This window comes from Tachysurus vachellii, chromosome 24 (genome assembly GCF_030014155.1).
Source record: "Tachysurus vachellii isolate PV-2020 chromosome 24, HZAU_Pvac_v1, whole genome shotgun sequence".
Classification (NCBI taxonomy): Eukaryota; Metazoa; Chordata; class Actinopteri; order Siluriformes; family Bagridae; genus Tachysurus; species Tachysurus vachellii.
The window spans coordinates 10,960,447-10,985,413 of record NC_083483.1 but is presented as its reverse complement, the minus strand read 5'-3'; the positions used below and the strand labels follow the sequence as shown (position 1 = coordinate 10,985,413).

The 24,967-nt window shown below is 39.0% G+C and overlaps 1 protein-coding gene across 1 annotated transcript; it reads right to left on the bottom strand.

Moving 5' to 3' along the window:
* On the bottom strand, positions 1-24,480 carry c24h3orf70 (chromosome 24 C3orf70 homolog). Its single transcript, XM_060860219.1, has 2 exons — positions 23,709-24,480; positions 1-2,572 (listed from the first exon to the last, which is right to left on the bottom strand). Exons 1-2 carry the CDS (start codon positions 23,881-23,883, stop codon positions 1,944-1,946), a joined length of 804 nt encoding a protein of 267 aa, XP_060716202.1. The 5' UTR covers positions 23,884-24,480; the 3' UTR covers positions 1-1,943.
* Positions 24,481-24,967: the final 487 nt, after the last annotated feature.

The following is a 24,967-nucleotide window of genomic DNA, read 5'->3' as shown; positions in this document are numbered from 1 at the left end:
TAATATAAGAAAGGGGTTTATTTAAAGGTGAGATAAACATTTGTGTATCTACAGTACATGTTTATAGCTACAGTATAATTCCCTGATATAAAACTGCAGAGATACAGGGACACCCATTTATTTATCCACCAGCAGGAAAGGTACTCATACAAATAATTGAGTGTGGGGGTGGGGTGGGGTGGTGTGGTTCCTCAGGGCTGCATGACAGGTCCATTAGGTTTTCTACTTAAGCAGCTTTAAAATGGGCTCTTCTGCTCAGGCAGTGACGAAGTTCTGTGCTTATAAACAGAGACGCTGTTATCACAGACCGGAGCCATCATCGGAGACGGACGGGAGCGGATCGTCAACAAAGGTTTTGTGTCCACTCCGGGGAGGACAGCATCAATGATCCTTAACAGTCTCTTCCTTAACTGTTTCGAATGTGACTTTAAACACGATTATAATCCCACGTCAGGAATTTCTGAACCCAAAACGAAAGTACTGTACAGTTGTATAATGCAGTTAAAGAAATGGCTAGATCACTTTGTCCTGGGCATCATTTTAATCTCATTTAAGACTGAAACTAGCTAAATCATTACGATTATATCAGACTGCAGCAATTTCATGCACTTGCATTAATAATCAGTGGTTGTCAGCCAGGCTGAAGTGGTTTTTAATGCTTGGTATTAAATTCTGTTGGCTCGTAGCTTTCAGGTCCATGCAGGCTGTGCTTTTATCGTGTAGGCTGCCAGCTTCAAAGCACTCTAAAATGTGTCTCTTAGGATGTTAGGTGACCTCTGGCCGCAGATGCCTATGGTAGTATAAAACAGATAATGACTTCCACATATCCGAAGACAATAGACAGAGTTTATCATGTGCTTAGGTCATACGTCATTGGATATTAAATAGGCTGTGAGTATTCTGTCAGGGAAAAAAGGAGTATTGGCAATAAACATCCACAAAGAACTAACTGCTGCTCTCTGAACTTAAGCTTTGATTTGGTTTCAGTGATGACAGCAGCATGGTAGACTTCAAACCGCTACACAAAGGGTTCAAAGTATCCACACTGTGCTTTAAGGAGGACATAACGCACCATCTCACCTATTGAAGTTTTGCTGATAATCAGTTTTTTTGAAAGTCCCCCTAGATCTATATCATTAAATGATTGTCAAGACATTGGAATTCATTCGGCTAAATCTCCTGTAAGCTTCAGGGCTCGTCTTGGTTGAGGGGGGGGGAAATTGAAAGGAAGATGTAAGCTGATGCTCTGTGGAGACTTTCAAATATGTGGTCTTTCTTCACATCCCGTCCTTACAGTCTTCTTAACTCATACATGATTTAGTCACACTTCAAATGGTGCCTGCTTAAAAGAGACTGAAGAGCCTCTCACCCTTTCTGCCCTTCTCTCTCAATTTCTTCCACTTTTTTCCCCTCTCTTCTACAGAAGATGACATTTTATATTTTCACTCTATTGCCTCCTTTTATTGCCTATCATATTCTCCTCCATTCATTTGTGATGTATTTAATATTCAGGTCCTTGGAGAGAGACAATTTCCATACAAGGTTATTCCTGTAATGTATGTGTTAGCTTCTTCTTGTTTACTGAGGAAATGTGGGCTTGTGTATGTGTCACAGTTCATTTTCAACTCACTCTTTTAGCTTGTGCAGAAAACCTGCGCAACAGCTTCATTTGGCCAAACCATGGTACTACATACATGCATTTATTATGTATTTGTGAAATCTACTGTGTATAATCCATAGCAGGGTCACCATGCAAAGAGGAGACTCGTTTATAGAGGGCATGAAGGGTGAAGTGAGGTGGAGTGAGAAGGTTTCCATGGCATTATCACCATGCAACCAGTTGGCTGTTAGGTTGCGCTCTAATTTTGCCAACCAACTTGCAACAAGTTGAAGACTGGTTATGCAGAAAAAAAAAACATGAAAATATATCTTGTCTTGATGTGTTAGACAGTCGTCTCAATATTCTCAATGATCTCCACAGTTGACCTGGATGGCGAGAGCAGAGTGCATTCGTCCTGCTCCCAGAGGCTCCCGGGACTGGAGTTTCCATCTGTGCTCAATTCATCATCCTCTTCCTCATCGTCCTCGTCATCTTCCTCACATGAGTCGTCCTCACACGACTCCACGTAATGCAGACCCAAGGCGTTGATCCCAGAGTCCTCTGAGCTGGATGGTGAGGAGCAGTGGTCCATTTTGGTACCCTTTTGGCCTTGCCTGGTTGGAGTTTGAGCTACTTGGGACGGCTGATTTTGTGCGTGCTGATTGGCCGACTGAGCCGGTGAGGATGGCACTCTTTCTCGAGGACCAGGCACCACTGTTGGAGGCCTCTGAACGTAGCACATCTTGCCGTTGATCCGTTTCACAATGTAGTCGTCAACAAAAAGGTCAGAGATAATGCAGAATCTGGGGGACTCTGGGCAAGGTGGAGCTCTGAACTTGGGGGCGGTCCTGAGGAGACGCTCAGTAAGGGAGATTGACAGGTTTATGGTGTCGGAGTGATCTGAGGGTGAGGCAGGGACTGGAGTGGTGGGAAGCTGGCACACACTGGTCATAGGCTGGTAGACATATTTACCTACAGAGAGAGGAAGAGAAACAGAAAATTATAGTTGGGTGAATTGTTAAATATTAACGTTCAACATTTCACTTCAGAATATACCATATGTTAGCAAAGTGCTGGGCCAGGAAAATATTTTGAGAACTTCAAAAATAATTAGCACAGACATAAGAAACGCTCAAAGAAAAACTTAAAATAATGATAGAATAAAAAATAAATAATTACATTTAGAAAGATATTCTAAATGAATAATTGAGTTGGAGATATCATGATAACCAAAGTGTCAAAATGACATCTTTATTAAATGGATACCAATTCCAATTAACAGACGTTGTCAAAAACTATTTTCTACTTGAGGGAGTTTACTGAAAACAAAAATTCAGAAACTAAAAACGAATATTTCTGGTTGTAATCGATTTTTCCTCGTGTTTATGAACATTTTTGAAGTTCAACAAATAACAATGACTCGTTGTTGTAATCCGACTCTGTGCTTTTGCCGTGTATTGATCTTTTCTTTTTCATCCCTAGCATGAGTACAAGATAAAAAAAAAGTCCCAATACCTGTGCCAAAAGTAGAGAACAAGTTCAGACATGTTCTGAATTTAAGAAACAGACATTTTTAGTGTAGCTGTAGAACCAGACCCCTAAAGATGTTCACAATAAGTCATAATATCACATACACTAATAATTCAAAGGCCTGCTATGAACGTAAATCATGTCAGTGTCTTTCATCATCCTCTAGTGAAGCAAAAAATTAAAACTGAAAGCATATCAGTTTTATTGCATATGTACTGTATATCTGCTGTGTAGGACACCAAAACTATTCTGGACTTTCCTTTATTTTCAATTTTTGTATCAATAACAAGACACTACATCAAGAAACAATACTATGTTGACTTAGGGTAGCTTTGCTGTACACAGTAGAAAACTAGCACAGCAGAACAAAAGCATTTCTGAGTCATTTTCTGTGATGTCAGTATATGAATGTGGCCAAAAATTCCTTACACGGAACAAACTGGTTGCTCGCTTTAGAGCAATTACAAGGGCGAGTTAGTCAGAGGCAGGCATACAAATAATTTTTGTATTATTATTTTTTTTCTACTGCTTTTAATTTACACACTCTGTGTGATACAAAACCAAAAGGCTAAACACTTGTAAAAATATTGATAATGTTTACTATAGAGTGACAAACTCCTTCTCAAGCTTCCTCTGTGCTTGCTGTCCCTAAGTTAGCTTTGCTAATGTGCTCCAATAGCACTTGCTAATTATTTAATTAAATGATATTTCCTGTCTGAAAAAATACCTTACACAGACCCTTTAATGACTTTCTCATTTAATAAAAATAAAATGAATTTATACAAATCAGGCTTTCTATTACAATCTCCATTTGGACAGTGATCTGTAAACAAAAGCTACTCATCTTGTAGCTACTGTATTAGCTTTTTATGCTAAGCTGATTCCATGTTCCATGTTTCCATCTTGAAATTCTCAGTAAAATAAACTACAATATAAATAACATCCTTATTAATCATGTTAAAAAAATCTTTATTGCATTGTCACTTTCTAGTATCTAGGATAATCCTTGCTACCTTCCACTGTTAGCTACATTTCTAAGGTAAAGTGAGTTCAACTCAGAAATTATTTTTCTGAGGTAAAGTCTGCTCTCAAACATGAGAAAAGGTTGAAAAAGCTGATTTTGTGTGCCATAGGACCCTTCTTTATGTTGATAAAACCTTGATTTTGTTACAATGCAGGAAAACTATGGAGCACTTTTGGCCATTCACCTCTCTGCAGTCATGGAACACACACACACACACACACACACACACACACACACACACACACACACCACACCACACACACACAAACTTCATTAAAAATGCATGTTTTTGTTTCTGTTATCTCAGAGATAAGACAGTGGTTTCTAATTTAGGGAAATAAACTATGAGCTGCCTGTATGGCTTTCTAGCTAGGAAGGAATAATTTCCTCAAGCTTCTCTCTCTCTCTGTCTCCCTCTTCTACTCAGGTGAGGCTTTTCTCCTCGACAGTCAATGACGCTGTTGATTGAAAGTCGTTTCTTCCTCATGTGTAATTTCCGCAGCCTATTTTTGTCCCTGATCCCCAGAGAATAAAGACATGAACAGCCAGATCTGCCTATTTGATTAACACCAGCTGTGGAAAGTCCAGTGAGAATCTCCTTTTTTTTCTTTAGAGAAAAGATAAATGAAAGGATGATATTCACAAAGGAAGACCCATGCTAGTAATATTCCCAGGCAGGATGTGGGACTGTTCTGTTTCATGTATTATATCGGCTTAAAGCAGGAACAACATTGACAAGCCTTGTGTGAATTCAGTCTCTAGACTCCTTTTCTATTTTTTTTTTTTTGAAAATGGAAACTTTTTAGTCCAGGCCTCCTGAGGATCCTCCCCTGATGTGATACCCCTTCACACTGAATCATGCTAATAGATATTAGCATATGAATGTCAGAAAGACACTTCAGTTTAGGAAATTCAATTTGGTGATATAAATAACAGCACCTGTAATATCGGAAGACATTTTTATGCTGTGTAATTCACCTGACCTTATTTAACAGAGTGCCAGAAAAACACTAGCACAGCGTTTAACAAGAAAGCAACAGGGTTTTAATGACATTTTTATAGAACCTACAAAAATCAATTACTCAGCAAGCAGGTCCTAACAGCTGGTACAAAAACAGATTTTAAAAGCCAAAGCACAGATTAGGCTTTAAAAAGCTGTTGCACATTAACTAATCATGATACATATTAAATGGAAAGGGAATTTCATCTACTCTAAAAGTTACCCAAACATATATGCTATGTTTACATGTATGTACTGTATGGATCCAAAGGATGTGTCCATGGATGTGTACATCCACACATTTATTCCAGAAAATATTTAATACAACATACAACAATATGTTATATAAGGGACAAAGAGCTAAGGAAAACAACTCTGCTTCATAAAATATTTAGCATTTAATGACGATGATTAATGATGCTGGAATTTAGAGAAGAGGTAGTTTCAGCCTCAGATGTCAGGCCCACAATCCTTTGGCTGAACATCTCACGCATATGGCACACAACATTGGAAACGCTTCAGGAGTTTCAAAGTCCTCATCTGATTGGCTCAATTCTACAGGATTTCCAGAAAACGTATGCATCTCGTAACAGTCCTCCTTTAAACAAAGCCGATGTGATGCTGGACTTCCCTCATGAAAGAAAGAAGTCGTCATGTTTACAGCTGTGACATTGTGCGCTCATGAGGATAAGCTAAACACTGCCTGTTACAAATGATGTGAAATTCATGATATAGACTCATTAATTAGCCTAACTTTTTAAAATGAACAGTAGCATGCTAGTCTATAGGACTTTACATTTTCTCGCCCCTAAACATGACGCTAAACAAAACAAACTGTGATTGGTTGCTTTACACGTCAGTCAGACACCACTTTTGGGCAACATTTGGCCAATAAAATCTTCTAAGGATCCCAGACCTTCTGCCGTCAGTCTGAAGAGCTGGCTACGTGACACTAGTTCAATTCAGTTCTAATTTTTTTTAATCACATACATAACCATACATAGTGACATGTAGTGACATACTTTGTACAACTGTCTTCCCAACAGAGACTTAAACAAGAGTACAAGATTTGAGGTTACCTTTGACTATTAGGCTTTAGTTAGAGACCTGACTTGCAGAAACAGCGATGCCAGTTGGTTAATATTCTCCAAAAAAGTGCATTGTGATAACACCTTTTGATTTTAGCTGATTACGCCTTAAGGTAATTTAACTTTACTAACACATCAACTAAACCTGTGAATTACTGTAACTGTTAAGTTGCATCACAAGCAGGCACTTCACTGTATTGTTGTATTGTATGACTAAAGTTAGGCCCCTGCATTAGTGCTAACCGTGGCTAAGTTGTCAGTGCATCAGATAAAAGCCCCTTTCAGTGCATTGATAAGAGTGCAATTGGTTTTACAGGCTACTGTATAGAGTGCTGACTGCTGCCTCTGATTGAACCCCCTTCTGAAATGTTAACAAGAACATTTATAATGCGCTCAGCTGCTCAGTCATTCCACATCATCACAGCTGATTTGTCTTTCCGTTGTAAAAAATTCTGGGCTTTTTTTTTTTAGCACACTAGATGATGATGATGATGATGATGAAAGACTATGACCTCCTTCAGGTATATTAGTAGTAATTAGACCAAATTTCTGTGGAAATGTCTAGAGGGCCTTCAGCATGAGACTGATCAGATGCCCTAAGAACTCCTAGTACTCTTAAGCCTACACTTCTCTTAGCTGTACTGGAGCAGTATTTTAAAGCACTGTACAGCATGAAAGCTGAATAAAACGGTGACTATGTTTACAATTTTCAGTTTTGTGTTATTCTGTTTTTAAGCCCACTGTGAGACTTATTGAGGTTGTGTTTATATGCATGTGGATGTACAAAGCATTCTCTCCAAGCATGCTTTTATAGCCATAGTAGACGTGCCATCCCTAGGAAGAGGGAAATAAACAATTTCCAGGCCAAACCGTTTCCTGTGGTCTTACTGAATGAGTGTTTGTAGATGTGGAATCTACCAGTGGATATAGATTTTGATCCCAAAGGGAAACCTCACTAAGACATCATGAGGAAGAAACATTAAAAGGAACTAGATTCAAAAAGGGGAAACTCTTCCAGATTCAAATAATTACAGTATAACTAATAAATAATACACTACTAAATGTGTTGAAAGTATGGTCAGTATGAGTAGCATAGTCTTTATGATTGCAGCAGCAGTATAACTTAGGTACAGAGCAAAAGGACACTATGCACAATACAGTGGTGTGCTATCTAGCTATCTAGCTAACATGGATGAGTTTCAGCAAGCTGTTTGCTCACCACTTTGTCAGTTAGAAAACTTGGGTAGTTACAGTAGCTAAATGCGTAAAAAAGTTCAATCCTTAGAAATGCTTCTGTTTTCCTCTTTTTTAAATGATGCTTTTCAGTCACATCCAACAATTGGGAAGGGGACAGTTTTGGTACTTCGGACCATTACAAACCCTTTCTAATACTTACGATTTCGATGAAAGAGAAAATAAAGTGATCTTTTAAAGCACTAAAACAACATTAGAGCAGTTCACACATGGTGAATGCGTGGGCGCGGGGCTGGATCTTTGAACAAGAGGTTAAGCTGAATTTAACATCTCTGTTCCTTGTTGACTCCAACCAGGGTTAAGTGAAGCAAGACAAAGTGATTTCAGAAGGATTATAACTGCAAGTTGTGGATTATGACTGAGCGAAAGACAAAGCATGAATTAGCGAACTAAGAAGTTCAGTTCCTATTATCAGGCCTAGGTTTTAATCTACTTGCCGCAGTTTGTAGTGCTGGTGTCGGTGAATATGTCTAGATGGAAATCATTAGGAGTGGAAGCGCAGCTGTTATTGTGCTGAGTTTGCTCGTCTTCAGCATATTCTGGTGATTTGAATCAAATAATACCTAAGGAATGGATTGCAGGGGAAAACAAGCGAAATTTTCTCTCTCTCTCGATGTGTGTGTGGTTGTGATAACAGGAGGAAAGGAATGACTGATTAGATGAGTGGAGTTTGAGATGAGCAGGAGGCCATAGGGGTGCTCCATTTCCTAACTCCATCTCTCTCTGTTGCTCTCACTTTCCATCTTCTTCCTTCATCTTTAACTGTCATTCCTTCCATTTCTGCCCTTCATAGCTTGCCCCTTTATTTTCTCCTTCTTCTCTCTCTCTCTCTTTCTTTCTCTCACACTCTCGTTCTCTCTCCACCTCTCTTCTTCTCATTTATAATTACATGCCGCACTGCTGATGTCTCAGGGCAGGTGTGCATGAGGAATTATGAGAGGCTGTAGAAAGGCCCGGTGTGGATCATTTGTCAAGATTAGAAAGACAAGGCCAAGCTCACTCCACACCCCCTGCTCTCCTTACCTCAGATACATGCTTAAAGCAATAGTTCATCCGCAGTTTCAACATCATCTCGTATTTCAACCTTTGATAAACGTCACCAGAAAAAAAGCTATGGTTAGATGGTGTTTTTACCTTTTCTTAGAAAGTCATTTGAAAGAAATGTAACAAAACCCAGCCACATTGCATTGTCTGTGCAAATTTCTTATGAGACCAGTTTTCTAACATTTTCTACTTAGCATTAAAATAGTGATCAGGCAGGATAAGTCTGATGTCTGACACTTCAGCAGTAATTAATCAGTATGGGAATAAACATGTATGCGAATCATAATCCTGGAAAAAATTCAAACAGCAATCAGCCGGGATGAGACTAAGTACAATTCCCCTCGAATTACCATCAAGGCTTATACTCCACCTGGAAAGTGGACAATGTCTTAATGACTCTCTATCCTCTGTTACCTTGGCGACTTTTGATGCTGACTGAATAACCAACAAAAGTGTGTCAAGTCATCAAAAAAGAAGAACATGCCTGGAAATAAAGGAGCTGATGGAATTTGTTCATCTAATGAATGACACAGTAGCTTATGAGATGTGTTATTTTTAAACCAATCAGCAGGACAAAAAATAGAGAAAAGGTTTAAATGGAAGATAAAGTGTAAATGTTAGGAGACATATTGGGTTCTTTTTATGGTTTTGGATGGTTAATGTGGTAGTTTTGCTCCCTTCAGCTTCTCTTTTTGATTGTTTTATAAATAGGTACAACTTTATTGTCATTGCATAGTATATGTACATAGCATCGAAATGCTGTGTTGTGATGTAATGTGCATGGATTAGGATACGCCCAATAAAAACAAATCAAAACCAAATGGAACTGGAAAATGTACGATAAAAATGTTCTAGATTTAAAGTATTTTTATTTACATGATTTACATGAAGTAAAAGGAGAATTGTCTAAACTTCACTTTTGTTTAAACTATTCTATTTATCTTTTTAACAGTCGTTAAAAACTTGTGAACAGTGTTTTTTTTTTTCAGTGTTTTAAAACAATTCTGGTGTTTCACTGAAACAATATCAGAAAAAAGTGCTGCAGCACCATTCTGAACATTATTCCTTCCTTAATGCTGCTCCATTGTTCCTTTAGGTCCAATGATGTACCTTATATCAATTTTAAAGGTACACAACATCCTCTAGGTTCTCTAATCAAAGGTACAATCATTTACAATAACTTTTTCCCAAAGGGCAATAATGACCTCCCGTTGGTGACTGTTACCACCACAAACTTGATCTATTATTAAACATCCCACAGTACTTTATGTTCATGAAAGTACTTGATGTTCATAAAAGTTAGTTCCTGTTTTAATTTTGTCATTTGGTGATCCACCAGCCAGCTCTATCACACAGGAGCTATCAACCATGGAGGGTGAGAGTGAGGGTGAGCAAGTAGTTCCTCTGAGACATGTGAAGCCACCACATCGGTCTGAGATCACAGACACCCAAAAGCTAGTGTGGCTCTGACTGACAGGGAAGAGAGAGTACTGTCAGCTCTCCCACCCACAGAGCACAGGCAATTTTATTGTGGCTTTTCTGCCATGTTGTCTGGGAAACTTCACCATCTAGAGTATAGCAGCTACAGACTCTCTTGAAGATCATGAGGAAAAAATGCATCTTGTCTTGTTGGAAAAACCAACTCGATGTGGTGTTTGAGGACAACAATCTCCTAATCAATACACAAGGACTTTATTCATAATAACACTCTTTGTTGTTTATAACAATTTATAATCACACCCTCCAATGTCACCCAAATGAGGATGAGGTTCACTTTTGTGTCTGGTTCCTCTCAAGGTTTCTTCCTCTTAAATCTATGGGAGTTTTTCCTCACCACAGTCACCTCAGGCTTTCTCATTAAGGTCAAATACAAACACGTTTAAACACAGTTGTTCTTTAAGTCTAAAATTAATCTTGAACTTTTCTTTAATATTAATCTTGAACCTTTTGTACTATGTTTGTTATGTTCTATAAATCTGATTGCCTGATGTAGGATGTACAGTTCACCAGGCAGAAAGACAAATTATACATTTTTCAACAAATTTATATAGGAAACAAATCCAGAATTCTCAGTTGTAAAGTGACCAGAACATTTTCATCTTTTAATTTTCAACAAATTGTGCTCCAAGAGAACCAAGGGCAACCGTTCTGGGGTTAAAAGGCTGCACAAACGCTCAAAATATTCCCTTGTTTCCAAAGGAAAAAATACTGGTTTATTTTTCCTTTAAAGCTTTTGTCCCAAACATTGAGAAACGAATGATCAAGAATCAGCATTTAAAATGACTTAGCATTGGAATGACTTACTGAAATAAGGAAAAGATATCCTTTCTTTACAAATGTAGAATTAGTGGTACATTTGCCTCGCATCACTGGTTGGGGGTTTGATTCCCACCTCCATCCTAGATGTGTTGAGTTTAATGATCTCTTTGTGTTTCAGGAGTTTCCTTTGGGATCTCTGGTTTCCACCCCCAGTCCAAACTATGCACTGTAGGCTGACTGTTATCTCTAAATTGACCATAGTGTGTAATTGTTCCCTGCGATCGGTTGGCACACCATCTAGGGTTTCCCCATCCTGTGGCCTGATTTCCCTGGGATAGACTCCAGGTTCCCTGTGACTCTGTGTAGAATAATTGGTACAGAAAATGGATGGATGGATGATATAAACACATCTATATATGCACTGTTGCAGTGTGCCCTGAGCAAAGGAGGGAGCCTACAGTGAAACGGAAAGCTCGTTCAAGGTTAATTTATTCAAAGCAGACCCCCGCTGGCCCTGAAATATAAGCAGCTTTTAAAAACGAAACTACATTCAAACCTTTTACCTTGAAGATTATTCCAGAGAAGTGACACTCAGTATAGTTATAGTTATATGTTATGACAAAAAAGGAACCTATGAGAAATGAGAAATGTAATAGATACCAGAGGAAGATGAAAAAATAAGGAAAAACACATATTGTACCTTTCACCTCCTGTAATTTTCTGTCATAAAGGTCTTGATTTTCCCCCATAGTGAAGTAAACAAGGCTTCAAAGCAAAGAATCAAAGCCGGTAAAAGAGAGAGAGAGAAAGAGAGAGAGAGAGAGAGAGAGAGAGAGAGAGAGAGAGAGAGAGACAGAAGACAAATGAAACGTGGGTCTTCCCGTGGGTTTGCATAAAACTCATCTTACAAAGGAGCCTCCTGAATTAAAAGCCCAATCAGTATTAATTTATTAATACACACGTGTGCTCAAGTGCTCAGGAAGCCTTTATTGGGCTTATTACAATTTCAATGCTGTATTCTGAACATAGAGTACTGCATACTAGTCATCCTACGCAGATGTCTCCTAATTTATTTACCCCGATTCTCTATACTAAGACCCCTCTGTCTCTCTCTCTCTCTCTCTCTCTCTCTCTCTCTCTCATAACACAATACCACTATCTGTATTTGTATCTGTTTAGTGCTCCAAAAATTCACATCTGAATGTGAACACAAAATGGTTGCAGGCTAAACTGTTTGCTTGTTTGTTTGAAAAGTACTGCCAGTACGCCCACAGTAAAACTGGAAATCAACAGAAAAAAAAATATTTACAAAAAAAAAAACAAAAAAAACAAAATAAAAGTCTACAGTCAACATGATCTGACTCTTCAGTTCTGTACTGGTTTCAACTGGTGACTGGTGTTTATATCATTTCTTTTTTATAAACAAATATACCCTGACCAGACAGTTACTTAAGCATGAATAATGAACACTGTAAATGCTTAGTATAAGCAGAAGCCTTTATTTTGTCACATATACTTACAGCACAGTGAAATTCTTTATTCGCATATCCCACTTTTAGAGGTTGGGGTCAGAGCACAGGATCAGCCATGATACAGCACCACTGGAGCACAGAGGGCTAGGGACCTTGCTCAAGGGCCCAACAGTGGCAGCTTGGCAATGCTGGGGCTTGAACCCTGATCCTCCAATCAACAACAGAGCCTTGACCGGTTTGAGACCCCACTGCAAACTGCTTGTTCATTTTTAAAGGTTTAAGCACACAATCTTATCCAGAGTGTTTGACATACATCTTATTTTTATACAAACAAGCAGATGAGCATCAGAGCACACAACCTTCTGCTCTGTAGTCCAACATCGTAAGCACATACAGCTACCACTAGTCCACATCTGTTCATGTGTAGGATCGCACAGATGTATCTCTGTCAATCTTTCTGGAAAGATTTCTAAAAATATTTTGTATCTGTTTAGAAGCTGTTCGTTATGATTACATGTATTTGTTCTGTCTGTATGAACTGCACTGCATGCTTGGTCACTGTATCGTCCACACCACAGACACCCAGCAGGACTTCCTTTTAGCTCCTCCATTTAAATTCCATTTGAAATCATGATTAATGTACAGAAACAACATTTCTAAATTTAGTCACAGAATTTATGTTAGGTCTGTGCACCTGTGAGAAACGTAAGAGAAGGTACTCGAGTGCACATATGGTGTAGAGATGCTCCTTCAGTTAGCAGTATATACAAGTGAACCAGCAAGAGTGCGAATAGACATCCAAGGCCGTGGATTCTATTTATTTTAGCAATAATATAATACACATTCTCCGTCGTTTGTTATTCTTTTTCATCTTTTCAAAAACTGAGGTCATAGATGTCGTCAGCTTGCAGCTTTTCTTTGCTCTTGTGTGGCACCGTATTGAGTAGGACGCCATGGTTACAAACGGTGTCTCGATCCATTCCGACAGACTCTACACTGTTCCTTCGAGCGATATTCTCACAGTTTGCCTTTTGATGTTGGTGCTGGACGGTTTTTCGGCTTGATTCGGTTTGGCTGTCGCAGACGAAAAGAGCCACGCTGTGAAAGCATAGTGAATTAAGATTTGAAGTGCTAGGACGTGTAATGTGACGTGCTCGCTAGCGGCCGGGTTTGGTACCACGGCAGCCCAAGACTGTTCTTGCAAATGTATGAACATTTTTGAGTTAAATCTGAGGGTGTTATCTTAATGCCGGAGTATGGAGTATAAAACAAGAGTATGGCACAGGATAATGATGTTCTTCAATTTGGGAAAGCTAGAAATACGGTAGTAATAGAGTGTAAATGAAATATAATAATGAAAAAATAAAAGGGCTCAAATTCAATGTTAAAAATGTTTCTGTTTACGCAACATCATATCTCTAGCATCCCATATCACACTGATTTATGATGTAAGCACAATGTAAACATTTGCTAATCACAGGTCTACCGAACATGAACATCGTACAGTCTGGTTTCACTGTGACATGGAATCATTTTTAAAGACAGTTGAAATAGCTCCAAACTTTCCAACTGGTGTACATCATTTTCATCCTAATCAAACCACTCAGTGAACAGGTAGTTAAATAAAGACACGGACTGGCTCCGGTAATGCACAGAGTAACACTAACAAGACAAACAGGACCTGACAGAGGAGTGTGTTTATGCAACCCAGGTAATGAAACACAAATGAAAGACGTAGTGGATTCGGAAACGCCATTGTGTAGACTCCAGGATGTGACAGTTACACTGTGAACCGAACAGTTTTCCTGTCGGCTTCACACCTGCACTACTGTAGTATGATATTAGTGCCTGTATGTCATTTTTACAAAGTGATGACAGCAGCAGTCGAATAAACATCCTGTCAGCTCCATTTAATAGCTGTAGCAGCTCAGCTAATGACGTTAGACCTGTTATAGGAATCGTCAATTTTTTCCCCGCTACACTGACCTTGGGTCTTGGACATTGTCAGTAGTAATAAAAACTGATGTTTCTATAGGAAGAGGTGGGTAAAGTGGCTGAAAGAGCTTACGTAGGCAAAAGTACTGAAAATAATCAGGATTAAGTAGAAACAGTCATCCTAATAATGCTTTAAGTAAGAATAAAGCTATATTCATGCATACAGTGATTTTATTGGTGTAAGTCACGAGTACATTAGACCTTACTACTACTGGTTGCCATGGTAATAACATTTCTCAGTCAAATGGTGCAAACAAGCATTCTACTTGACAACAGATCAGTTTACTTGTTGCTAAAATGAAGCATTGTGGAGGGAGATTTGGAGTTTGGATATAAAATTCTGTAGTGCATTTATGCTCCATATCATATGAGATGAAGGGGAAGCAGCGTGAACTCTTTACCGCGGCTCACGTGCGCTCTAATTTCTTCACTCCCTTTGCAAGTCTCCACACCGTGCAGCACCGTATTTGCATAAAGTTCAGCTTTTCTCAACCTTGTCGTATCACCGGACCCCACACACGTAGCCCACTAAAGCCGTTGTCATAGAAAGTCTCAGCTCTCACTGAAAATAAAGGATCTCTGTATGTGTGACAAAGTAACTAGGTGAAAGACTACCAAATATTATTGAATCGATTTAATATGATGGTGTCTCCATCTGATTCTTTTTTTTTTTTCCAATACAGCAAAAGCAAGCAGTCGCCTGAATCTGTGCCTTAGGCTGATATTTTTAATTTATCAGCACATTCAATATTATAAATGTACCATTTAACCGGGAAATTCAGCAGAGAGACTATTTTGTGTGTGTAGGTGTGTGCGTGCGAGTTTGTGTGTGTGTATATGTGTGTGTGTGTGTTTGTGTGTGTGTTCTACATCCAGTGACTATGACTAAACGGTGAAGTGTATTTGGTCCACATGCTCCGGACCTTAAGGATTTGCGGAATTTTCCGGTACAGTATTTTACAGGCTGCTGCTGTAGCCATTGCTGTTTCTCAGAAGGTAATAAAGTACACCAGCCACTCACCTAACAGCATGATTGAAAGAAGTGTGTTTTCTAAACCCCTGCAGCCTCTGCTGATTCAAGATAAACAGACAGCGACTTGCTCAGAGGAGGGACTGCGGCCTTGATTAAGTTTTAAATGTTTAATACATCTCTTGCAGTACAAGCAGTATTCTGTCTGTTGAATGTATTATACGATACACAGAGGACTCTTTAACCCCATTAACTTAAACTAACGCTAGCTACTTGCATTATAAACAACACAACCAAGTGACAGCAACAAGAGCATTTGATGTCTTCTTGTAAGCTTGTATGGAAAATGAATGATCGAGAGCTATAAGTATTAAAAAAAACAACAAATTGACATGAATTCATCTGCGTTTTTTTTTTTAACTTGAATTTGTGCCTAAATTTCTTTGTCATGTCACACGGTGGTGGTTAATGGCTCAAATGAAAGTAGATGAAAACTTTAAGTTTATATTATAAATATATATACATTTATAGTCGTTCATGTGTATTTCAGTTTTCACCTAGACTACATGGAAAAATATATTCTTTGAAATAAATATTAAAAAAAAAAAAAAAAAAAAAGGTTTATAAGACACAAACACAAATGTTTCTATTAAATGTTGATATCAAATCCTTTTCGGGTCTCTGAGACGCCCCAAGTGTTTGTTCATAAGCATCTAAAATTTGAAAATGAACAGATGGAAAAACACACATCTCACACTGTCCTATCAATGAGTCCTGACTCATTTTATATCAGGCTGAATGAAAATCTCCAGTAAGTCATTTCACCAGCGTTCTGCTAAAAAGAGACACTAAGTCAATGATGGATTAGTAAAACATGTCATGTAAAGCATGACCTCATCCTGACTCCTAACTGACTGTGTGAGCAATGAGCCAAAAAATAAACTGAAGGCAAAAATCCATCTAGCTAGAGGACTTTCAGGAGCTCAGACAGTTCCTTTCCACACCACCAGAGGGGGCTGGCAGGTATTTTCTCATCGCCCTCCTTGTTATTGTTTCCATGTGGGCTGTGCCACACCTCTTCCTATCCTGTTTTCCCACCATCTCACCTATTTCTTGTTTACCTTGATGTACTGTTTTATGCATGCCTGTTGTCTTTCAAAGTCTACAGATTTTACCCTAGGATTCTAGAAATCTTTAAGGATTTACAAAATTTGTCTCAGACGACCAAATCGTGGCCAAAATTTCACAGTGTGAGTCGGGCTTTAGAGTGAGAAGTTCTTACAATTCCATTTTATTTAAAAAGTTAAATGTAGTGTTGATCAATGTGAAAAGCCAAATGTGTGAAGTTAAAAAACGATAAAAGATAAAAAATGCTCTTTGCTATTTTTTCTGAGCAGAAAGTTCAGGCTGGAGAGGTTACATCTAAAGGTCCCAAGTTAAATGGTTTTTGTGACAGTATACACTGGCTTTTGGGGGGCATGGTGGCTTAGTGGTTAGCACGTTCGCCTCACACCTTCAGGGTTGGGGGTTCGATTCCCACCTCCGCCTTGTGTGTGTGGAGTTTGCATGTTCTCCCCGTGCCTCGGGGGTTTCCTCCGGGTACTCCGGTTTCCTCCCCCGGTCCAAAGACATGCATGGTAGGTTGATTGGCATCTCTGGAAAATTGTCCGTAGTGTGTGATTGTGTGAGTGAATGAGAGTGTGTGTGTGCCCAGTGATGGGTTGGCACTCTGTCCAGGGTGTATCCTGCCTTGATGCCCAATGACGCTGGCTTTTTGAATGAACGCTGGCTTTTGTGAAACAAAGAGTTGCAGAAGGCAGTAATGGTAAACGAGGCCGAGCGTGGCTTCACACCGCTTACACAGACATCTGAACTTGCAGTGCGGTTTATTATCCCTAAGCAAATGCTATTAAATGCACAGAGACACGTTTTCAGCTGCAACGAATATCATAATTTCATATAAGTGGAACCTTATCCACATTTTATGTGAATGTTTATATTTAAACCCAAATCACAGTGAGATTAAAGCAGGATTTACTAAACTGCTGTGAATGTCGCAGCTCAAATCTGAGAAAGAAACAGATACTTTTAACAAATGGAGAAGTGAAATTCCTGATGTCCAGCAGTTGTATATTTTTTAGAATAACTTCTCTATTTGGAGATTCGACCCAGACTGACAAGTGCAAGGAGTTGTAAAAATGCTGTAGTGTACAATTTATGCCCATGAGAACATACAGAACAAGAATTATAGGATAAGACAACATGGGAAGAAGACGATGGTGACGGAGTATAAGAGATTGTCTTATGTTAAAAGATAATAGTCAGTGGGCTTTATTTACTTTTTTGCTAGTAAGTTTGTTAGTAATTCGCCTGATTAAAGCTACATTGCTAGTTAATTAATGTAATCAGAAATAAAATATCCTGTGAATAACAAAATTTTGTCATCAGGTAGCTTTTGATTGGCTGCCTAGCCACTGACGATAGCTACTGGAATCAAAGCTAGACAATCCTGGCATTAGCAAAGAAAACAAGCTAACTTTGTTAAATATACACGTTATTATTAACAACTTAATAAGAAATGTGTTCATATTAGATGAAGATGATGATTTGTTCTTACTTAATCACATTAATACATTTTTCTGTAGTACACTGAAAAAAATGAATATGCAAAAGATTTAAGGAAAAAAGCTATATTATGTATGGTTTAAGTCAAAATGCAAAAATTACGTTTCTTGACAAAACATGATTTCATTGTTTATTCTAATGATGCAGGGTGAACGTGATCGCTTCGCGTATTCTAAACGTAAAGCAGTTACACTGTGAAATCTCACAAGGATCTTGGGATTTACAGTAGAACGCTAGTGTTACTTATTTAGCTGATGAAAGCCGTGTGTTAGAACGGTGCAGTGGTAACGTGTCTGTTGTGAAACACCAGGGTTTGATTCTCAGCTCAGGTGTGAACTCGGTGTCTGATTTTGTTCAGAGCGTTGAAAATACACGCTCAAATCTTATTGGATGAACAAAAACAGATTGTGTTAATGTTCGTCGATTCAATCCCATGGAACCGATGTACAGTATGCATTTGACTGAAGTGAATTCAAGCAGAGTTTTATTTAGCGTATCATCCAGTACGCCGTCGATTGCTTCGTCTTTTACCAAAAGAATAAAAATAATAATGAAATAAATAATTCACGAATGTAACAAGATATAGTGTAATTTTCCACCTGAAGCCCATGTAGCAACTGATGGTAAAATAAAATGTTTATATATTTCGATGTTAATGAGCACATTCACATGTTGGTACTGATTTCTTATCTAATAGGTTCATTTCCACCCCAAGATAAAAATGTTTAAAAATTTAGACACAGAGTTGAGTTTCAGTAACTGTGTCAAAGCTGTGTTTTGGCAGTTTTTCATTTCCTCTGGCTTGAGGTATTGCTCACACTCACCCTCATGTCTGGAGCACACTTTCTCCTGCTACACCGCATTAACATCTTCTCTGATCCATTGTAGTCTGTAGCATGTTAAAGTGCATCACTGCCTGAACAGTTCAATATAGCAATAACAGAAAAGAAATAAATAAAAAAAAACAGAGTTTCATGTTATAACCATGTTACAGTGTGACAGGAAATAACGACGGGATGAGATTTCTCCTCGCACCAGCTGCAGGTTATGTTCGACCGTAAGTCAGGGTAGAAAGTCGATCCTTAAACATATGAAAGCAGTTCGTTTAAATCTAGTGATGTAGACAGGATGTGATAACTAGAGCAGTGTGTAAAATGATATCAGAGCAAAATTTTGTTTCGGGGAATGACAGGATTTTATCATCACCAGCAAATCAGATACACACCTTACAATAAACAACAACATATGGAAAATAACTACATAAATATTTTCTGGACTAATTTAGTGATGTCGCATAAATTGTGACAAAATTCAAATGGAAATTCTTGCCATCCAAATATTTTAAAAGGTTTTAAAAATTGTCCGGACTAAACTTTGCAATAATGGCTATGTTGATTAGTCGGGTTTTGACTTGTGTGCTCGCTGCTCTTGACTCTGACCTTGCCGAGCCTATGTTGAGATTGTTCTTCCTGTTTGACCCAGATGCCCTTCCTGACACAACCCTCCCATTGTATCAGGAACCGACACTAAGAGTTAACCCCTTAGTGGCTGGGTTGGTTTCCCTGCCTTGGAATGAACCTAAACTGCAGCAGGGACAGTGTGGGATCCTGCAGCTGGACCACCAGGGAGCATAATAATAATAATAATAATAATAATAATAATAATAATAATAATAATAATAATAATAATAATAAAAGGTTAATTAGTATATGTAACTAACAATACAATAATCCAAGGTTGAAACGCATTAAGCAATAAACAATAAAACAATAAAATGGCACCGTTCTTTTAAGTGTCATTTATTTACTTCAGGTTCGATCTCAAAAGAATTGTGTTTTACAATTTATCTTAACTCTAGTGATAGTATTTTAAATATTTGTATTTGATGGCATTTTAGTAATGAACTACAGCGGTAATGATCTAACACCTGCTAACTCAATCTGCAGCACAATATGGTTAACAGTGACGTATCACATTTACGCGGTTGAGACTACGTTCTTCTTTTTAGCAGTACATGAATCTACTAAACAGACGTTGTGGTAATTTATGCTGAAACGAGGCTACAACAGAGCCTGCTTATTCTTGTACATAACAAAGTCATGTTGATGCTAAGACAATAATTCAGCGGTTCCTAATTCCAGTCCTGGCACATTAGTGGTTCACTGGCTGATTACCAAAGGTTTAATGAGCTGAATCAGGTGAGTTAGAGCCAGAAAAGCTAAAAACGTACAGCTAATGGGTTTTTCAGAGCTGCATTCCTGTAGTGTTTTAAACACAGCTTAGTCTGCTTCCCATCACTGTTTCCCTTTGGGGCAAATCACTCTCGCCATCTTAAGGGCTAGTCAGATACTTTATTAGCTCTGGTGGAGTTTCTTTCAGGAGACTTCAGGAGTCAATGTCAGTGTAGACTTACCCACAGGGCATTGCAACCTGATGCAATATCTTAAACAATAAAAAAAAAAGCTTGAAAACAAAAACGTAATATAAAAAAACACCCTTTATTCTTTTTGGATTAACAAAGATCAGGGTGAGTTTAGGACATTTTTAGCTTCCTGAAGTTTTTTGTGTAACTTCCTTTTGCTGACTGCAGTCAGAATTCACGGAGAAAAGCAAACGCCGGTGATTGTGGCGGCTTTGAGACAGTGAGTCACAGACAGTGGCAGCTTTTTTTCGCATTTTAGCTTGATGAAATATTAAAACAGAATGAATGCATCTGAAGAGCAGGATAGGTGTGCAGAGTTAAAGCGTGATGACAAAGTCTAGAGTGAAAATGCGAGCAAGAAAAAACCTTTTTGCTGAAGCATCTGCATTTCGCTTCCGCTAGATTCAGCCACATAAAACAATAGTGTAAGATGGTACAGGAAGACATGGTTGTAGAAAAAGAAAGAACTGAAAAGAACTTTTACTGATTAACTGAAAAAGGAATTAATATCCTTTGTGGTGACCCTGAACAGAGAACAACAGAAAGAACAACAACAACAACAACAACAACTGAAGAGGAATTAAATAACAGAAGAGAAAGAAACAACAAGCTAGCTTGCTAACTAAGAGACTTCACATTTATCAAGCGTTAGCCAGTTAGCTTGATGCTTTAGACTCTCCTCTGACTTATGATAATGTTGTTGTACTCCTCCTTAGAGTAGTATTTTTCTTCATTTATCTCCCTACATGGTTAACCAGATGTTATATCTGACAGGAAAAGATGAAACTATGGCTATATTCGCAGTGAGCGGGGGATCTGAAGAAGTACAGTAAGTGGGGGTCTGAAGCCCGGTCTGAGGAATTGCGTCAGATATAATCTGCATAGAATTGAAAAACCTTAATAAGTTACACTGTCAAATTGTCTCTCATAGCTGCTGCTGAATTGATGGTTCGCATTTGAAAACGAAGTTTTCTCTCACTTTGTTACCTGCTTTGTGAATGTAGGGTAACGTTTGTGCCAAAAGTGGTAGCTGCTAAAAAAATATATATACTCTGAGGTAAGCCAAACTACACTAAGGGGTACTATATAACATGACAACGTGTCAAATGCTACTCATATTTGCTCCTTTATGCTTCTTTAAAGGTGCAATAGTTGCTTTTGTTCTGTACTTACACAAATAAACGGAAGTTATGGACAACGTGTTTAAAGAAAACAAGGGATTAAGCCGAGGCCTTGGCAAAGGTGTTAGAAATCGCTTAGAAAATCCATCTGGAAAACCAGTCTTCAGCTCCAGAATGCCTGTTTGTGATTGGATGTGCTTGCTGTCAATCATTTTTAGAATCCACCAAACTTAATTTTTTTAAAAAGACATTAATTTTAAGAAATCTTTTAGCTTACTTAGCTCATTTTTCTTTAACAGTGAAATCTAATGTCTATAAAACTCTAAAGAAATCTTATCCTGAACAGTGAGAGCAAAGGACCATGAGCCCTACTGAGAACTTCTCAAGCTATAGACACCTTATCTCACTGTCTTATTACCTATTCATTAGCAGAAGGAAACACCTCTGTAACTACATCACACGCTGATTCCATCGTTCTTATTAAGCATCTGATTGGCTTCAGATGAGCCTGCTTGTATTGATTAGATGAGGAATGTCCTCCTAGCAAAACAGCAATCAGTAAGCAATTACCAGCATCATGACTCATTAATTATTTCATCATGAACTAATTTGTTGTTTGGATGGAAAACAGATTACGGCTTTATTCGAAAGAATCCTGGATGGTCTGGAAGGAGAACGGAGAAATAGAAACGAATTTTAACAAGATTTCCGATCGCTAGAATGAAATCTGTTTGCCAAGGATCCATTATAATCCTCTGACAGTCACAGCAGCCATCTGTAGCCTGTAATAAGAATATTTTCAGTAATGCGTTCAGCAATTTGGCAGCAAATAAAGGACTTTGTTTTTATCACTTGCGTTAAACTAAATCAGAAGATGCCCTGGCCTACATGCTTCTCAACCGTAACGTTAAGTGGACTCTAATTTATCTGTGAGTGCAATGATGAAGGAGATGAAAACGATTTTAAATATCTTTACCAGGCATTAAAGGAAATTTCCACCCTGAAGCACTGTGATTAAATATTTTTATACTAAAATATTTGTGAGGATTTGATCAATTCTGGTGTCCATTAGTGTTGTTTTCTTGTTATTCTTTTAAAGAGCTTGTTTCTTTCAGTCTGACATCATGGGGGGGGGGGGGGAGCTAGGATAAACAGGAAGTGAAGTGCTGACTTGATGAGGCAAAAGATATGACAAGAATTTTGGCTTAATTATTCATACAGAAAAAGTCTAAAAATCTAACAGCTTGGACTACAAAACTGCGTCAAAGAACGAATAGTGCAGTGGAATAGAAACGTCTAGAAAAAACATCAATCAACATTTTATAATCAACCCAAAAAAATATTTAATTCACATTGTAGTTAATGATACATAAACATGCGGGACCAAGCAAGCACTTTCATACCTCACTAATCCTACAATCCACTAGTGTCAATGTCGATGATCTGGACTTGTAGTTATTGGGTTTGTTCGATGGTTGTTTTTGCTGAGTGTTAGTTCGCATGTTAGTTGGGAGGATGCTGGAGAACATACAACACTACAGACAGTAACCTAATTTCAGGGTTGAACCAGGAAGCCTGGAGCTGTAACATAGCAACACTACCCATTGATTCCATGCTATCATGCAGCTTTGTTTGTATGGAAAAACACACTATATGATCAAAAGTATACAGAGACCTAACCATCAAACCAATTTTCAGAATTTATCGTCATTGGAAAAAAGACGCCCAAATGTGTACCAGCATGACAATGCCCCCGTTCACAAAATGAGCTCCATGAATGCAGGATCTTCCACTATTGTTTACTGAAGAACTCGAGTGTCCTGCTCAGTGCTCTGACTCCAATCTCTGAGATGAACTACAGCAACCATCGCACCCCAGACCTCCTCACCCAACATCAGTGCCTGATCTCACCAAGGCTCTTGTATCCGAATGATCAAAAATCCCCGTCACGCTCTAACATCTAGTAGAAACCCTTCTCAGAGGAAAGGAGCTCCTTATAACACCAAAGCAGGAATAGATCTGAAATGAGATATTTATAAGCACATATGTCTGTGATGCTATAAAGTGTTTTTTGACCAACAAAACCCAAGCACAAAGTAACACTGATGGTCCCTGAAAGAATAGATGTAGAATAGATGTTCTTTGTATTGCACCCTGTTCAAATGTGCCTCGAAAGGGTTCTAGAGATCTGATGTAGGAATCAATAAGGAACCCCTATAGTTTGCTTAGTGGAACCGGTTATAATGTGCTACAGTGATGTGAGTTGAGGTGTATTTCGGCTGGAATACCGGTGTATTAACTCACAGTGACACCAGCCCAGGTGGCAGCACCAGTGCAGCTTGAAGCACTTCCCGTGGCTGTGCGTGGCGCAGATGGAGAGTCCGTCGCACGGCAGGAAGTCGGGTCTCCCCGCGCAGCTCCGCGCCAGCGCCTGCGCCTCATCCAGCTTGTCGCTCTTCGCTCCTCCCGACGCGGCCATAACACCCGCGCGCGCGGCGCCCCCGCCGATCACAGCCCTGATTCCCGAGAACGCATGCGCTCCGAATAACGGGGACTGCACTACGACTGCTTACACGATACCAGCGACGACGGAAAAAAAGTCCAAATACAGGCGAAATTTTCAGAAGTAAAAGAGATTTTTTTAGACGGCAAAATATCCAAAGTAACTCCTATTGGAGATCAGTGAAGCAAAGCATCCGGTGCGCGCGCGCGCGCTCGTCACCACTGAAATGGAACTGTTTTTTAACCAACATTTACATCATTTCCTGCTGTGGAGCTTTTCCAGCGTCTCCCTCGCGTTTTCACGAGCAGCTGCTACAAATCCACTCGGTAACGATGGCGGCTGCTGTTGAGGAAGTGGAGATGTGGGAAAGCAGCCCGTGTTTTTATTCCTCCTTCTCCGGCTGGCGGCGTTTCTGCTCCCGCTTTCCGTCTCAACTTTCTACTGAACCCGAGCGCCAAGAGTAACAGAGTCAGGTTACTGTCGACGTAGACCGGCTATAATCTCTCTCTCTCTCTCTCTCTCTCTCTCTCTCTCTCTGTGCGTGCTCAGGCACTCTTGCACGCGCTACGAGAGCCAACAAATGTATCACACCCTTCTGTCTCTCTCTCTCTCTCTCTCTCTCTCTCTCTCTCTCTCTCTCTCTCTCTCTCTCTCTCTCTCTCTCTCTCTCTCTCTCTCTCTCTCTGTCTCATTCTCTCTCTCTGTCTCTCATTCTCTCTCTCTCTCTCTCTCTCTCTCTCTCTCTCTCTCAATCTCTCTCTCTGTCTCTCATTCTGTCTCTCTCTCTGTCTCTCATTCTCTCTCGTAATATTAAGCGCTGAGCTTCACACAAGCTTGAGAAACTGATTTGTTATAAATTAATACACGTTTAATACATAAAACAAGTACTAGCAAAGTGACAGAGGATGAAATAAAGTAAAAGACAAATAGATGAAGAGAAAGAGGTGTAGGTGAAAGAAAGATAAATGTATGATATATATGCATAGATATAGATAGATAGATAGATAGATAGATAGATAGATAGATAGATAGATAGATAGCTCATGATAGGTGAGTGTTG

Bases quoted from the DNA above. Each gene is read 5' to 3' on its own strand.
- c24h3orf70 (XM_060860219.1), bottom strand. From the start codon at position 23,883: ATGGCCGCGTCGGGAGGAGCGAAGAGCGACAAGCTGGATGAGGCGCAG. The intron at 2,573-23,708 runs GTGAGTTAATAC...CTCTCTCTGTAG, and splicing joins CCACCTGGGCTGGTGTCACT to GTAAATATGTCTACCAGCCT.